The sequence below is a fragment of the Myotis brandtii genome, unplaced genomic scaffold (genome assembly GCF_000412655.1).
Source record: "Myotis brandtii unplaced genomic scaffold, ASM41265v1 scaffold155, whole genome shotgun sequence".
Classification (NCBI taxonomy): domain Eukaryota; kingdom Metazoa; phylum Chordata; class Mammalia; order Chiroptera; family Vespertilionidae; genus Myotis; species Myotis brandtii.
In genome coordinates this window covers 1135350-1152507 of record NW_005355621.1, presented here as the reverse complement: position 1 = coordinate 1152507, position 17158 = coordinate 1135350, and the positions used below count along the sequence as shown (strand labels likewise).

Sequence of the window (17158 nt, the reverse complement as noted above, 5' to 3'; positions counted from 1 at the left end):
GTACATCGTCCGGGCCGGCGAGGCGGGGGCTATCGAACGGGTCCTGAGGGATTACAGCGATAAGGTAAAGACCCCTGGCCCCCGGCTTGCGGTGTGGCACCCCCGGCCGCCCCCCGGGCTTGCACGCGCATCCCTCCCCACCCCCTCATTCCGGGGATGCGCATCGCTCTCCCCCGAAAATGCTTCCGGCGTGGACATGCGTGTTTGTGCCCCCAGCCTTGCCCAGCCGTGCATCCTGCACCCCCCTGCCCCCACTCTGGCGCCCACTCCTCTGATTCCGGCCCAGCAGCCGGTCCTGCGGTCCGTCCTCCCAAGCGCGCAGGTCACACCCCCGGAGTCCGTGGATGTGCGTCTGTGCCCTGTGCCCCACTCTTGGATGCATAAATGCACGCGAGGCTTCTTCACCTGTGTAGCGTAAAAATATTTGCTTAACCACGGACCCCGACATGCATAAAACGTTACCGGCCACGATAGTCGTTCTTTATGTACCTGTACCGTTTTCAAGGTGTGATGTCTCCTATGTGGTCTGACTTGATTCTCAGAGTGTTTATGGGGTAGATGGTATGATCCTCCCCATTTTATAGATGAGAAAACCGAGGCGCCAAGAACTGAAATCATGCCAAGGTCATGGACATGCTATGTTGTAAGTGAAGGTAGAATCCAGCTCCTAATAATACGTGTTATTTGTATCGCATTAACAGTTTTCCCATCCCTTATCTCATTTAATCTTGACAGCAGTCCTGTGAGGTTTTATCTGCGTTTTGCAACTGAGATTCTTGATTGGTTAAGTAACTTGTCCAAGGTCATGGTTGGGAGCTGGGATTCCAGCCTTGGTCTTCAAACCATTCATTGTTCTTTCCACTGTACAACGCTGCGGTAGAAAGGTATCTTGTTATAAATCCCAGCCACTTCTCTGAATCTCTCTCCTGAAACCGTTAGCTTTCCGTTGCTGATCCTTCCAGGAATTTTACATGCTCACTTCAAAAGGTAGCATACCACACCGTTATTCTTCCATCAAGAAGACTACTTTATAAGAAATGACTGACTACTCCCTCTGTGAAAACACACCCGACACCAAGTCACACCCTAGATAGAACATCTTTCTTCCTTTTATTTGCTTCCATTCATAATTTCCTCTTCTGTGTTTGCTATGTGCCCACCACTGCACTTTCATGCACTTTGTATTATTGAGCTGCCAGTATGCCATTTCTGCTCTGGGTGGAGATCCAAAAATAATACACTTCATTCCCGAGTAATCTTCCCAACAACACTTTGAGGAAAGTGGTGGTATTCCCATTTCACAAATGATAAAATTTAGGATAAAGTTGCCCCAAATCCACACAGCCATTGAGAGATGGGGCCGAGATTTGAATTTAGGTTGTCTGACTACTGTTTCTACAGGACTATCCTGATTTCTTTGAGATGATGCATGGATTCATTTCTCTTCATAGCTTAGCTCCTTCACTTTTGGATACACTTTACTGTTTCCCGTTTACCTAATTTAGGAGGAATTCATTTAATGCATAGTTGTACATATTGTGGAGATTATATTCATTTTACTTGATTTATAACTGCTCTCCAAAAAAAGATTTGAAGCACTGCAAAGTGATTTTCAAAAGAAAGAAATGCAACAGAAACCTTGCCATTGTGTTGAATGAGTTAGTATTTACTTAGCACTCACTGTATGACACATATCTAGCAATAAAGAAAACCTTTTCTTCCATAGGAAGGGAGGAGGAAAACCCTCTAACTGGACCTTATCACCGCTTTTAATATTCTTTCTCCCCTTCATGTCTAAACTGATTGGAACTCCAGATTTGCTTCCTCCAACTTACCTCTCCCTCCCCTTGATCTCCTCCAGGTTGGTTACCACTCCTGGTCAAGTGCTGTCAACTTAAGTTCTGGACATCTCCAGCTCCCCTTTCACACTGGGGATGCCTTTAAAGTTGTAATGTTAAATATGTGTGTGTTTTTAATCCTCACCCAAGGATATGTTTTTTAATTTTTTAGAGAGAGGAAGGAAGGGAGAGAGAGAGAGAGGAACATCTATCGGTTGCTTCTAGTACACACCCTGACCAGGGATCGAATCCACAACTTAGGTATGTGCCCTGGCCTGGAATCAAACCTCAACCTTTTTTGGCATATGGAATGACACTCCAGTCAACTGAGCCACCCGGCCAGGGCCGAATATGTATTTTTTAAAGGGGATATTCCTAAAGTGTTTGGGAGGCTTGAACTTTTTGGGCCAAGCCTGAAAATCTGACTTGCTCCAAACTGAGTCAATTAGCTCCTTCAGAAAAGAGTTCTCATGTTTAATGCTGATTATAGTAGGGCCAGAAAAAATAGAAAAATAGGTGCAGAGAAAATAGCTGAATTTCACATTGGCAGTGGGACTTTGCTCCTCAAGGCGAAAGACATTGAGGCAGATGAATAGGAAGGGGAAGTATGATTGCTGTGGTCCGGCAATAAGAATGGGGAGGTGGAATTAAATTGTCCAGCTGGATAGGATATGGAATCTGAAACTCTGAAAAAGCTGGATATCATGTGGTTCATTTTCCCTATCTGGAAAAATTTATTTTAAAAATGGTTAGAATAAGAGGTGGTTATGGGGGGTTATGAGGAGTCTAACCAAGAAGGGAAATGAATGATATATAGAGAGAATGTAGTTCATTGTTTGGGCGATGTTCTTTATTACCTTATTTCTCTAATAAAGCCGGTCCTCAAAAGGAGGCAGTCAAATATAGTTGAACGAAGGTGGAATTTGGAGTCAGATAAATCTTGTTTTAGATCTGCCATTATTAGCTTCACAACTATGAATAAGGACCTGAGTCTCAGTGTCCTTATCTGTAAAATAGGAAAAATATCACCTAAGTTATTTTGAGGCTTAAATTAAATGAAGTACTACTATAATGCTAAACACTGAGCCCAGTGCCCCTGGAGGCATTCACTCGGGGTGTTATAGTTCTGATGATCAAGGTATCAAGAAGTCCTGTGGCCCAAGCACAGGCTCTTGAGCCAGACTGCCTAGACCAGTGATGGCGAACCTATGACACGCGTGTCAGAGGTGACACGTGAACTCATTTTTTTGGTTGATTTTTCTTTGTTAAATGGCATTTAAATATATAAAATAAATATCAAAAATATAAGTCTTTGTTTTACTATGGTTGCCAATATCAAAAAATTTCTATATGTGACACGGCACCAGAGTTAAGTTAGGGTTTTTCAAAATGCTGACACGCCGAGCTCAAAAGGTTCGCCATCACTGGCCTAGACTCTTGATTCTCAATTCACCATCCCTGTGCCCTAGGGCAGTGGTCGGCAAACTGCGGCTCGGCAAACTGCGGCTCCGAGCCACATGCTGCTCTTTGGCCCCTTGAGTGTGGCTCTTCCACAAAATACCAGCTCTTCCACAAAATACCGACTTCTGCGCATGGGCCACGAAGTTTCAATAGCACTGTACGTGCACACCCACACGTGGTATTTTGTGGAAGAGCCACACTCAAGGGGCCAAAGAGCAGCATGTGGCTTGCGAGCCACGGTTTGCCGACCACGGCCCTAGGGCAAGTTACTTAACTTTCCTTGCCTCAGTTTATTCTTCTGCCAAACAGGGATAATAATAGTACCTACATGTTGACAGGCTTAAATTAGTTATAAGTGTAAAGCACTTAGAGTAGTGCCTGTCTCTAAGAACCCATAACTGTTAGTTTTTTAACAAAAAAAGGTAGGAATTAAATATGTGCCACTGAGTTGACCTAGTTGACATAAGAAAAATTTGGGAGTATACTCCAATCTTTCTCTTTTTCCTTGACCCTTGCATTTTCTGATGGGTAGCAAAACACTGTGTACCATATTTAGAGCAGCAGTTACCTGTCTGGCTCTAATTTCTACTGTGTTACAGAGACTCTAATTTCCAAGCCTTCTTGCTTTTTTTACTGATCCTGGTTATCATAGGGAGAGGCAAGATCTGTTTATCCCAGAAAAAAAAAAAAAAGATACTTGTCTGTTTCTCAAGGGCATAATGCAGTTTGACTCAGTATAGGAAAGTATTTTTTAAAAAGTATTAAAAAAATAGGAAAGGTGGTTGTTCTTTTTCCACTCTTCTCAATTCACCTGTTAACATTTATTGAGTGCCTGTTATCCTAAGTACGTTCACATGTCATCATATATAATCCTCTTACATTAAAACTTAGGAGGGAGATAGAAGTATTCCCTTTTGGAAGAATAGGAAATTGAGGTTCAGAAAGACAAAGTGACTATCTACGGCAGGGATGGGGAATATCCAGCCCGCAGGCCATATAAGGCCCTCAAAATCGTTTGGTCTGGCCCTGTCAAGGCAGTAGGGGTGAGTTAATTAAGTGTTTGACCAAATTAGCAGTCTAATTTTTAAGTTGATAATTTTGTATGGCTCCCGAATGATGTTATAAATATTCAAATGGCCCTTGGCAGAAAAAAGTTCCCCACCCCTGATCTACAGGCTCAAGGGCACATGGCTAGATGTGGTGGACCTAGTCTTCAGATTTCATTTCCACGGCTCTTTTTCGCAAGGCCATGTTGCCTTTTCCATGTCTATTCTGTGTTTTTGAGAACAGAAGAGAGAGGTTTTCCAGTGCCAGTGCTACTGTTGAACCCTCATCACCTCCACTCCAGTTACAGAATGAACTATTATGGGAAATACGTATTGTGCTAGTCTAAGCTGTCCAATCTCGTTCTTCTCTTTTAGGGCCTATTCTGATAAAGACTTAATAGAGAAATTGGTTGCCATCATTATGATTATCAACAAAAATAGTGATCCAGGACCCCAAGATGCACAGTAGGATCATAGTTCTTGAATCACGGGATATTTAGACTAGAAGGAGTCTCAAAGATAATTGCATCCAACCCAACCCACTCAATTAGTAGGTGAAGAAACTGAGGCCTAGAGTCATCAACAGTAATGATAACCAGAGAGATGGTCTGGTGGCCATAGAAGATACCTGGCAAATGTTAGCCCATAGAGAGCTCCAACATGATTCTACATTCGAAGTATGGCATGTTTATAGCCAAATGAAAGGTAAAAGTTATTTAAGATTCAGGCAGGTAGGTCTCCAAGAGTAGTCCTCATAAGAGAGGAAAACCACACTGATAGCAGTGAGGTCTCCATTTATGTGCTAGAAGAACCTGATTAATAGGGACCTAATATTGGGACAGTTCTAGAAATACAGCCTCCACATTTGACTAGGGCAGTGGTCGGCAAACTCATTATCAACAGTACAACGATTGAAATTTCTTTTGAGAGCCAAATTTTTTAAACTTAAACTATATAGGTAGGTACCTTGTTATTAACTTACTTAGGGTACTCCTAAGGCTTAGGAAGAGCCACACTCAAGGGGCCAAAGAGCCGCATGTGGCTCGCAAGCCGCAGTTTGCCGACCATGGGACTAGGGCATATAAATATCCTGTACCATGTAAGAGGACTTGCTTTCCACCTTGAGGCTGAGTTCTGACTCAGTTCATTCCGCAGATATTTACAGAGGAGCTTTTTAGTGGGCTGTTCCTTTGTTATACCTGGTTCGTATTTCCAGATGGGTTGTATAATCGAAGTTACTGGCATTTAGTTCTAGAAGTACTCTCTATTTATGAAACACAGCAACACACACACCCCACCCCAGTTAGAGTAATTTCCTTGTATCGGTACCGTGGGAGTGTATCTTTAGAAATCTATGAAATAACTGTAGTTCCCTTGCCATAAGTAATTCAGTATTTGGGCACATCATAGGCCATGCAATGATGACAATAGTGGCCACTTATTGGACACCTGCTATGTGCAAGGTGCTATACATAAAGAAGGAAATTCTGACTGGTAGAAAAGTTTAGTAACTTGCTAATGAGTCCGGTGTGTCACTGAGCTGTTGTACCTAACTAGATCTCTAAATTGAACAATGGTTTTAGTCTTTAGTTTATATTTGACTTGTTGCTCCTGCTTGTCTGGAAATAAAGTGTGTAGAGGTGAGGTGGCTAGCAGTTCTAGAAAGGCATTTATAGCCAGAAATGTAGTTCCCCTTCCTTTCAGCTGTACAAAGGAGGGAGAATAAAGGTTAGAGGTACTGAATAGGGTAGGGATGATCTAAGTTGGATAAAAGAACTCAGCCTTAAATATCTTTGGATCCAAACAAGCTTCGAAGGCTGAGTTTCTGAGTAGATTGGCATATTCAAAATTCAATTTTATTGCCTCATATACCAATATACCTTCTAATTAAATTAAACCCTCATGCTATTTAGACAGGGTTCTTGAAAGCTTTTCTTCCTTTTTTTTTTTTTTAAAGTTGTAGTTTTATGACAAGATCAGCCTTGCATTTAAAAAGCAACAGAAAAATTAGTCCTTGGTACCATTCTAAATTGTTACCTTAAAAGATTAATTCTATGTAGAAACTGTTAAAAATACATTTTTATAACTTAATGGGTTTTTCCCCCAAAAGATTTCTTTTTTTATCCCCTTACCATAAATGCTAAAAAATATTTACAAGAACCATTATATTGGCAACTAGGTACATTTATTTCAGATAGTTTATGGAATTCACATATAATGGCACAGAATAAGCTTTCTTGGTTTCTAAGTACAACTTATTTTCATTTGTATTGGATATTTACTAAGCTTCAGTTTACAAGCCTAGCCTGATTCTGGTGCTTCTTTATCTTTTATCTAATGTTGGTTTTTACTAAACTTCATGTCTATAAATTCCTAAGTTATAGTCTTCAGATTTACAACTTTTTCCTTCCTTTTCTTCTTGTTCATTCTTCATTTTTTATTTTTATTTTTTAGATTTATTTTCTAATATATTTTATTGATTTTTTACAGAGAGGAAGAGAGAGGGATAGAGAGTTTGAAACATCGATGAGAGAGAAACATCGATTAGCTGCCTCCTGCACACCTCCTACTGGGGATGTGCCCGCAACCAAGGTACATGCCCTTGGCCGGAATCGAACCTGGGACCCTTCAGTCTGCAGACCGATGCTCTATCTACTGAGCCAAACCGGTTAGGGCCCTTCATTTTTTATTTTATTTTTAATCCTCACCTGAGAATATACTTACTGATTTTTCTCTCTCTTTTTTTTTAAGAGAGGAGAACAGACGGGGGCGGGGGGGGGTGCGTGGGTAGAGGTAGAGAGGTGAGAGAGAAACCTCGATTGGAGGCCTCCTGTACATGTCCCCTACTGGGGATTGAACCTGCAACCTAGGTATGTGCCCTGATTGGGTATCAAACCTGCAATCTAGGTATGTGCCCTGACCGGGAATCAAATCTACAATCTTTTGGTGTATGGGAGGATGCTCCAATCAACTGAGCAACACCAGCCAGGGCTCATCTTTTATTTTTAAAATTTCCCTTTTAATTATAAAAATAATATACCAAAAGTGAGTTTTGTAAAGAAGAAAATCACCAGAAATTCCATCACCCTGTACAGCTGCTTTTATATTTGCATTGTTCAAATGCATCCATATATTTATGTAGATACTTTCGTCATAGACACAGAACTATAATTGGATGGTTTCCACTTAATGCCATCAACGTAATTTGCCATGTTGTTTCAGAGCTTTTTAGCCATCTTTTTAAAATTGTAATATAATATTCTATCAGGTGGATGCACAGCAGTTTAATTAATCTCATGTTATTGGATATTCAAGGCTGTCTCTTTTCTTCTATAATAATAACACTGCAGTGAATATGTTTACATATATAATTTTTCTCTCTGGATGAATTTCATTAGGGTAAATTCTTAGGAGTAGAAGTTCTGGGTCAAAGGGGATGAATATTTTTATGGTTTCCAACATGTGTTGCCAAATCACTTTCTCTTTTAAAGTTTGTGTCAGTTTATACTGCTGCCAGCAATATCATGCTTGGATTATTGATGACCATTTCCCAGAGAGCTTTGTGTCTTCAGTCTTGCTCTCTTTTGATCTGGTTTGTAAGCTACTGTCCAAAATATTCCAGCATGCTCTACTGTTCACATTTTTTTCAGAGTCTTCTGCTGGATGCCTATTACCTATCTTACAGTTCAAGTGTAAATTTTAAAATCCAGCCCCTACCTCCTGACATAATTCATTTTAATTTATGGTATGGTTTGCATACCATATAAGAAGCAGTCTCTTTTACCTCTAAGTCCTCCCTCTGACCATTTCTTATATTCAGAACTTCTGCTCTGTCAACATTTCTTCTCCATCTCATAAATTTAATTTCAAAAATTTCTTCTTCTACAAAGCTGTCAATACAGAACCCCTCTGTAATGATGATATCTTCAGTACGCAGTGTACTTAACTCCTGGTGGGTTGCCAGTAAATGTTTGTTAGTATGGCCAGTGAGGGAATACAAAGGAAAGGCAGAGAGATGTTCACTGCAGACTTTTTTTTTAAAGGAAAGCTTAGGATTCATAAAAGCACTTGGTTCTTCTGACTAAAACTTGAGAGGAGAATGAGGAATTTTGTGCTCTAGTTTTTGGGTACCATCACTCTTTCTGTGACAGTAGATAACTCAGCTTACTCCATCATCTATTTTAGCTACAGAGTGGAAAATACAGTGTTCCCGCCAGTCATTTTAGGAGTCATGACACTCTCTTCTCTTTCAGTTATTTTTCCCCTCAATATCATTGGCATCACCATCAATATAACCCTAATGTTGACTGTTTAGTATGTGCCAGGCATTGAGATGGTGAGTTATATGCCATAGCAGTTTTAACCCTCATAGCAGCTCTGTGAACTAGGTACCCCCTCTTTTCACATGAGAAATTCAGTTATGGAGAGTTTGTTACTTACTGAACTAACTAGTAAGTGATGGAGCCACAATATTAAACCCTCATTCTTACAGAATATTTGTCTGAATAGTCTCTTTTCTATCGATAATTATCTGATGATTTCTTATTACATATGACAAAGAAAGTACAAACTCCTCAGCAGCATTGGAAGGACCTTCCGAATCTCTATCCAATCTACTTTTCAATTCTCATCTTTCTTTACTCCTCCCACCCCCTAACATTTGTGCTTTCACTCTGACAGAGCTGCTTATTTCACAAATATATCATATTGTTTCACACATCTGAGCCTTTGTTTCTATTCCTGCAATGCTTTCCATTTCCTCCTGGCAAACTTCTATTCATACCCCAAGGTCCAGTTCAAATTCTCTATACTGCATGCAGAGCATTCCAGATTTCCCTGGGCAGAGTTAGAGGCTTGGCACTCTGTGCTCCTTGGTATATATTTCTGCTGTAGTCCTTTTATACTTCTTAAGATTATTTGCTTACATGCCGATCTCTCTTACTTTAATAAGAAAAGTGAGATATGATATGGGGAAGGCAACATTTTTACAGAGACATTATATATTTTTAAACATAGCCAAAATTAAAAATCTCTGTATTTAAATGACATTGTTTTCCTTTTTTTCCCTCCCTCAGCATAGGGCTACTTTCAAATTTGAACCAACAGATGAAGATAAAAGAAAGGTAAGCCTTAGTGTGTGTTGTGTGTGTGTTTTAAACATAGCCAAAATTAAAAATCTCTGTATTTAAATGACATTGTTTTCCTTTTTTTCCCTCCCTCAGCATAGGGCTACTTTCAAATTTGAACCAACAGATGAAGATAAAAGAAAGGTAAGCCTTAGTGTGTGTGTGTGTGTGTGTGTGTGTGTGTGTGTGTGTTTCATTCATGAACTTTCTAAACAGTGGACTTGTTTTCATCTGATGGTTATTTAGTTTTCAGTTTCCCTCCAGTTTGTTTTTTAGGAACTCTGAGAAGAAAGCAAGTGCCAGGTTTAGTACATGCAACTCATTCCTGCTCCATCCTCACAGGACCATTATACTAGTACTTGGATAAATTAGAGCAATGGGAAGGGTTCGTTTAACAGCAGGACAGCAGGCTGCCCAAAATGTTTTGCATTTAGCTTTGGGGAAACAGCTGTTCATACTGCTGCCCCTTAGCCACATATTGTTCCCTGTCTGACATTTATTTATGTTGCAGCAATTGTCTAAGTCACTTCAGGAGCATAGATGAAAGTGGAATCAAGAGACTCACCAATAGAGGAATTATAAGTGAAGGTGCATCAGAGATATGACCATGTAATGTGTGTTTCCCTGTTGGGTTGCCCATGCTTGCTTTACTTAGTTGATTAGAGCGTGATGCACCATTCTGTGTGTTTTGCTGGTCTGCGTACATCTATCCTTGGTCTATTACATGCGAAGACCAGATAAGAGAGCATGACTGAATCAGTGCAAACCTATCACTGCTCCTGGAAAAATAGCTTAAATCTGTTGCTATTCTTGGTAGTGGTTTGATAATACCTTGTAATCAAACTTCTGTTCACCTCCACCTCCAAAATCTAATGTCTATGTCCTGCTCATTTTACCTCTTATGATTTCTTTAGTCCATTCTCTCCTTTAACCCCTGCCCTAATTCCAGCCTTCTTCTGGATTACCGCACCAGTTTCCTGCTCTCTCTTTTTCCAGTTATGTGCCCTTCCAGTCCATTGTCCATAAATCTAGAACAACAATCTGATCGTGTTACTCCCAGCCTTTAAAACTCTTGAGTGACTTTTTTTTTTGCCTATAAAAGTTCAAGCTTCTAAACATGACATCCTAGATGCTTAGTGACCTGATCTCTGCCTACTTTTGCAGCTTACTTCTCTCCCCTGTATTTTATGCTCTAGCAATATGAAATATTTCCAGTTACATACCACCCTTTCTGTTTCTTATTTTCTACCTTCGCATATGTTGTTTTCTACCTGGTTAATCCAATAGAGTTCCAGGGCACATCCTTCAGGAAGCCTCCTCTGGCATTCCTGTTAAGGTGAAGTATCCCTTTTCAGTATTTCAGTAAAATTCCATGTAAATATCTAACACTATGCTTATACATTGTCTCAAATATGTATCATTATTAGACCCTGATGACAGGTATTATTATTTACCCTAATGTCCTTGACACCTAGAGTGTCCAGCACATAGTAGGCACTCAAAAATTATGATTGAAGGGGTGATATGGAATATAAACTTTGGAAGTTAAAGATTGAACTCTGATTTTCTTGTGGATCTGAACAGTGAAAATAAGATGAGAATTCCTTTTAGAACTGGGGTTCTCAACCAGGAATATGCTATTTGGGGAACTTTTTGATGATAGCCTGCTCAGGGCTGACCCTCTATCTACTGAGTCAGAATTTGAGGCGTGGAATCCAGGCATGTGTATTTTTACAGATAGTCTTCAGGAAACAAGTACTTGCACATTTGGTGGGAATACAAAATGGCACAAATCCTGTGGAACAGAAACTGGCAGTATCTACCAAAATTACAGATGCAGTTTGCCCTTTGACCAGACAGTGCCACTTTTAGAAATCTGTTTTGTGGATAGGTTGAACTCAAGTAAACAAAGTTACTCATTGAAGCATTGTACATGGTAGTAAAAGATTGGAAACAACCAAGTGTCCAGCAATTAGGGACTATTTGAAGAAACTAGGGTATATCTACATATGATAGAGAGGAGGCTGTGTGAGAGACAGACCATTATGTGCTAATCAGAGAGAGGGTTAAGTGAAAGAAAAGAAGCATGTTGTTAACAAGACATACTCATAATAGGTATTCAGATTAGGAAGACAAGTGCTATTCAATTAATTGAGTTGGGAGAATCTATAATACATCTTGATTTATGGTCCCTTGGGAATCTGGCGCTAGAATTTTTGGTGGTGCTTTTTCTGACCAAAGTAAATATGCCCTAGCTGGTTTGGCTCAGTGGTTGGAGCGTTAGCCCATGGACTTAAGGGTATTGGGTTTGATTCCCAGTCAAGGGCACATACCTTGGTTGCAGGCTTAATATCGGCCCAGGTCAGGGCAAATACGGGAGGCAACCAGTCGATGTGTCTCTCACACATTGATGTTTCTCTCTCTCTCCACCCTCCTCACTCCCTTCCATTCTCTCTAAAAATCAATGGAAAAATATCCTCGGGTGAGGATTAAAAATAAAAGTAAATACATTAAGACAGAGATCCCTTTACTTCATTTAAGTTTCAGTTGAGGGGGAAAAAATTCCCACACAGTTATTAATAAAGCATGTTTATTTCCTATATGATAGTAGCAAAACCTAACGTTTTCAAAGTATTGTGTTTACTGCCTTTTAGATCATTGGAGATGGTAACGACTGTACTGGTGTTATTTTTAGTTCTAGTGTGCAGATTTCTGCTTCCTGGGAGTTCTGATATAAACAAATATCATTAGGGACCTAGCTAGGTAATCTTCATTAACGGAAAAACATTGACAAACAAAACCACTTCAGTCTCCAGTGGTTAAAACCATTAGTGACTCTTTCATGCCTAAGGCTCTAAAAAGAGTTTGAAATCCTAACTGTTGGACTGCTTCTAAAGGATCTACATCCTAACAGTTTTTTAAGTTCTCAGTGCCGAAAGACACAGAATAGTGGGCAAGTCTCCACATTAAACCCAGACTGAAAAGAAGAGGAATTCAAGTTACCAGTTTGTTTTGCTACCCAAGTTCTCTTTTTCTCTTTCTTAAACATGTCTCTGGAGTCTTCATACAGTAGCTCCTTGGTAACTGCAGCACCCCTTTTGATAAACTACGGGTGCTGTCTCTAAAAAACACACCTTTCTTATGTAAAACCTTTGTGACAACTTAGAAGTAAATGTAAGGGAACAGAGCCTTTCAAAAATAAAAATTATACTGAGATTTTTAGGAAATAGCTATAGACCCAATTTCTAACACTCATGTAGTGTTTTGCATGTTTACAAAGATTTGCTTTGTAATAGTAATGCACTAATGCTATAAGTGTGGCAAGAATGTCAACATCCCTATTTTATTGATATGAAAACACATTAATAACAGCTTGCAAAAACTCAGTCACTAGTAAGTGGTGGAGCCTCAAATAGAGAACAGATTTTCTGACTATTGTGTGCGGCTCCTTCACTGCTCAGTGCTCCCACTCATTACCACTTGAGGTGTATTTCATAAGGTTTGAAATTATGGCTCAATACCTTGTTTTATCTCTTATTTCATATCTTGAGACACCATTTAGGCAACGAGACTTAAATTGGAAGATAACAAAGGAAATTACTAGGCGTGCTTAAATTTTTCCAAATAAAGTCAGTTACAGCTGCTAATGCTTGTGCATATATGCAAATAGTTCCAGGTGCATGTGGATCATTATACATTTGGATGTAAGCACCTGTGCTTACTGAAGCATTTGCTTTACATTTGCTATCTAAATTGGTAGACTATGATTTTCTGCCAGCACATAAACAAATATATCATGGAAATATGTAGGATGGGGATGTATGAATAATCTAAAAATTTACATCTTGAAGAAATGAAAGCTCTTATATTGGTTTCTGAAACACATTGATCTCAAGACCAATGGACTAGTACCTAATTGCAATACATGTTGAAAAATACGTGTCACAAAATGAGCAAAAGAATTATAGCTCTTTCACCTGTAAGATGAGAATATAACTAGATAAAATGTGGAAAACTTCAGTTGTTGTTTAAGATAAATCTTTGTATATAGTAATTTTCCTCAAAAGAATGAAGTTAAAAATAGCCAAATTGTAAGCATTTCTTTTATTACCTTCAAACTCACATAGGTAAGCCAAATTTCTGAGAAGGCAGAGAGTAACTGCTGAGCTGAGAATTCTTTGAGGACAAGCATGTGCTTGCTTACTTCTTTGTATTTTCATCTCCCAGCACTGCATGTGGCACAAAATAGGCACCTACAGTATAAACACCTATTAAATGAATGAAAGGAACTTGGAAATTGAGTGGAGATCAGAATTCCTTATGACATGCACATATTGTTTGGTGTTGAGTTTGATATTCTCTTAACTATACAGCAGGATCTCAAGCACATCTCATAATGTTGTTTACTGAAAAAGCAGGATACAAGAGTATTCATACAGTATGATCACAACCATGTATAAGACTAATAAAAGCTATACAAAGAAAAGTGATTACAAGAAAATTCACTAAATGGTGACTATTTGAATATTATTACTGTGGATGATACTTTTCTTTCCTGGTCTGTAATTTAAACTTCTATTATATTATAGTAGATTATAATGCTATAAAAATATGATAATATAATATGTGACATATGTTATACATATGTCACATATTCTATTCTTTTATATAGTATAATTGGAGGCATAAGCAAAGACCAATACTTTTTTAAAAAAATATTTATTTTCTCTAAAATTGAGCCTTCTTGATTATCTTACACATTCCTTTTAGAGCAGTGGTTCTCAACCTTCTGGCCCTTTAAATACAGTTCCTCATGTCGTGACCCAACCATAAAATTATTTTCGTTGCTACTTCATAACTGTAATGTTGCTACTGTTATGAATCGTAATGTAAATATCTGATATGCAGGATGGTCTTAGGCGACCCCTGTGAAAGGGTCGTTCGACTGCCAAAGGGGTCGCGACCCACAGGTTGAGAACCACTGTTATGGAGGAACATAAAAATGCCACATTTAGAGATAGTATCACCTATAGACTCAGTTTATGGAGTGAAATAAATTTATATGAACACAGAGTTCCATGCTACCATTTGAAATACTTTATTTTAACTTTTCCTTCCAGACTTGGCATATTAGTGGAGATATCTGTAGTCCATAAGTGTTTTTTCAGTAATTTCTACGTTCCAGGTCCTGTGTTAGGCTTTGGTTCATATGTTGCTTATGGTGTTGATTTGGCACTTTCTCAGCTACAGGTGCATATGGAGGATTACCACTGGGAACTATAGAAAATAAATTGATAAATTTTCATATTAGGTCACCCCATGGAAAATGTGCCAACATAGAAACATTAATCCTATAGTGTGAGTCCATGCTTAGAAATAACTTGAGGCATGGATGTTGGATATGAAAGCCTTTTAAACTTATTTTAGTCATTTGAAGTTCTTGTTCAACTCTAATTTTTGCTAAAACAAATGAATTTATAAGCCTTGCAAATTTGACTCAAATTTTATTTGGCATCTTTAACTTAGGGAATATTTTGATACATGATGCAAGTACAGTTCTCATTTAGAAACTAGTAACTTTAAAGATAATCATTTAGAAGAAAAAAAAAAAGCCTGGCTGGAGTGGCTTAGTAGGTTGAGCGTTGTCCTGTGTACCAAGAGATTGCCGATTCGATTCTCAGTCAGGGCACATACCTGGGTTGCAGGTTTGGTCCCCAGTTGGGGCACATGTGGAAGGCAACTGATCAATGTTTCTCTCTCTCTCAGCGATGTCTCTCTCTCTCTCTCTCTCTCTCTCTCTCTCTTTAATTTTGACATTAAAAAGTGCAATAAAGTACAATAACTGAAATAGAATTCACTAAAAGGGTTGAGCATTAGATTCAAACTGGTGGAAGAAAGAATAAGCAAACTTGAAGATAAATCAATAGTGAATATACAAGGTAAAGAACAGAGAAAAAATATTTGAAGAAATAATGGCTAAAAACTTGCCAAAATTAAAATGTTTCCCTCTGTGGAACTCAGCAGTGCCTTTTCTTTCCTCCTCTTTTCCCCTGTTACCTTTGCCTTTCTCTCTCCTAAGCTCCAAGGGCCCTTTCACTTCTGTAATTGTTTCCTGAGCCTACACAGTGCAGCTGTCTCACTTTTACTACCTCTATAACTTTGTAAATAAACTTTCTCTATAATTTGAAAAAAAACCCAAACTTGACAAATTTATTGAAAAACAACATCCAAGAAGCTCAATAATGTCTGAGTAGGATATACTCAAAGAAATCTAAAAACAGATACATCATAATAAAAATGCTGAAAGCCAAAGAAAAGGAGAAAATCCTGAAAGCCGCAAAAGAAAAATGACTTGCCACTTAACAATGGTACCTCAGTAAGATACACAGCTGATTTCTCATCAGAAATGTAGGCCAGAGGCAGTGGGATAACATATTTAAGGAGCTCAAAGGAAAAAACCTCAACCAAGAAACCTATATCAGCAGAGTGCTCTTTTGACAATAAAGACACCAGATAAATGAAAAAACTGAAATAATTTGTTCAAGACCCACCTTATATGAAGTACTAAAAGTTTTTCAGACTGAAAGTGACTACAAACAGCAATTTGAACCCACACAAAGAGCACTGGTAGAGGTCATTGTAAAATGTAATTATAAAAGACAATTTAAGTGCATATTTCTTTTCCTTCTCTTAACTGATTTTAAAAGCATTTATATAAAACAATATGTATGCCCTGACTGGTTTGGCTCAGTGGATAGAGCATCGGCCTGAGGACTGAAGGGTCCCAGGTTCGATTCCAGTCAAGGGCATGTACCTTGGTTGCGGGCACATCCCCAGTATGGGGTGTGCAGGAGGCAGCTGATCGATGTTTCTCTCTCATCGATGTTTCTAACTCTCTATCCCTCTCCCTTCCTCTCTGTAAAAAATCAATAAAATATATTTAAAAAAAATAATATGTATATAATTTATTGAGCCAGTAACATATAGAAATGTCATATATTTGCTAAAAATAGCACAAAGGTAACTGAGACCAAACCTGTATTAGATGAAGGATGTGACTCCAGATAGGAGCTCAAATCCTCAAGAATACATCAAGAGAACCAGAAATGATAAATAATATAACAAAAGCTATCAGTATATATATAGTTGCTCTCCTTTCTTCAAGTCTTTAAAAGATAAAATTATATAAAGTAATAATTATAATGTATTATTGGACTCTAAACAGTTTATAGGTATATCCTATATAATAAAGAGGTAATATGCAAATTGACTGTCACACCCTCACACAAGATGGCCGTCCCCATGTGGTCACAAGATGTCCACCACAAGATGGCCAGCAGGGGAGGGCAGTTGGGGGGGACCAGGCCGGCAGAGGAGGGCAGTTGGGGGCGACCGGGCAGCAGGGGAGGGCAGTTGGGGGGACCAGGCCTGCAGGGGAGGGCAGTTGGGGGGGGACCAGGCCAGCAAAGGAGGGCAGTTGGGGGGTCCAGGCCTGCAGGGGAGGGCAGTTAGGGGCGACCAGTCTGGCAGGGAAAGGCAGTTAGGGGTGACTAGGCCTGCAGGGGAGGGCAATTTGGGGGACCAGGCCTGCAGGGGAGGACTGTTAGGGGAAACCAGGCCTGCAGGGGAGCAGTTAGGCGTCAATCAGGCTAGCAGGGGAGTGGTTAGGGGGTGATCCTGGCAGGAA

General features: G+C 39.3%; 1 protein-coding gene across 1 annotated transcript in view; it reads left to right on the top strand.

Moving 5' to 3' along the window:
• Position 1: 1 nt before the first annotated feature.
• The window catches only part of RIC8B (RIC8 guanine nucleotide exchange factor B), a gene marked incomplete at its 5' end in the record, with an annotated part of 107753 nt that continues 90596 nt past the window's right edge, over positions 2 to 17158 (top strand). Inside the window, 2 exons of the mRNA XM_014536007.1 lie at positions 2 to 64; positions 9421 to 9468. Coding sequence (XP_014391493.1) covers positions 2 to 64; positions 9421 to 9468 — 111 coding nt within the window. The remainder of the gene's footprint in view (positions 65 to 9420; positions 9469 to 17158) is intronic.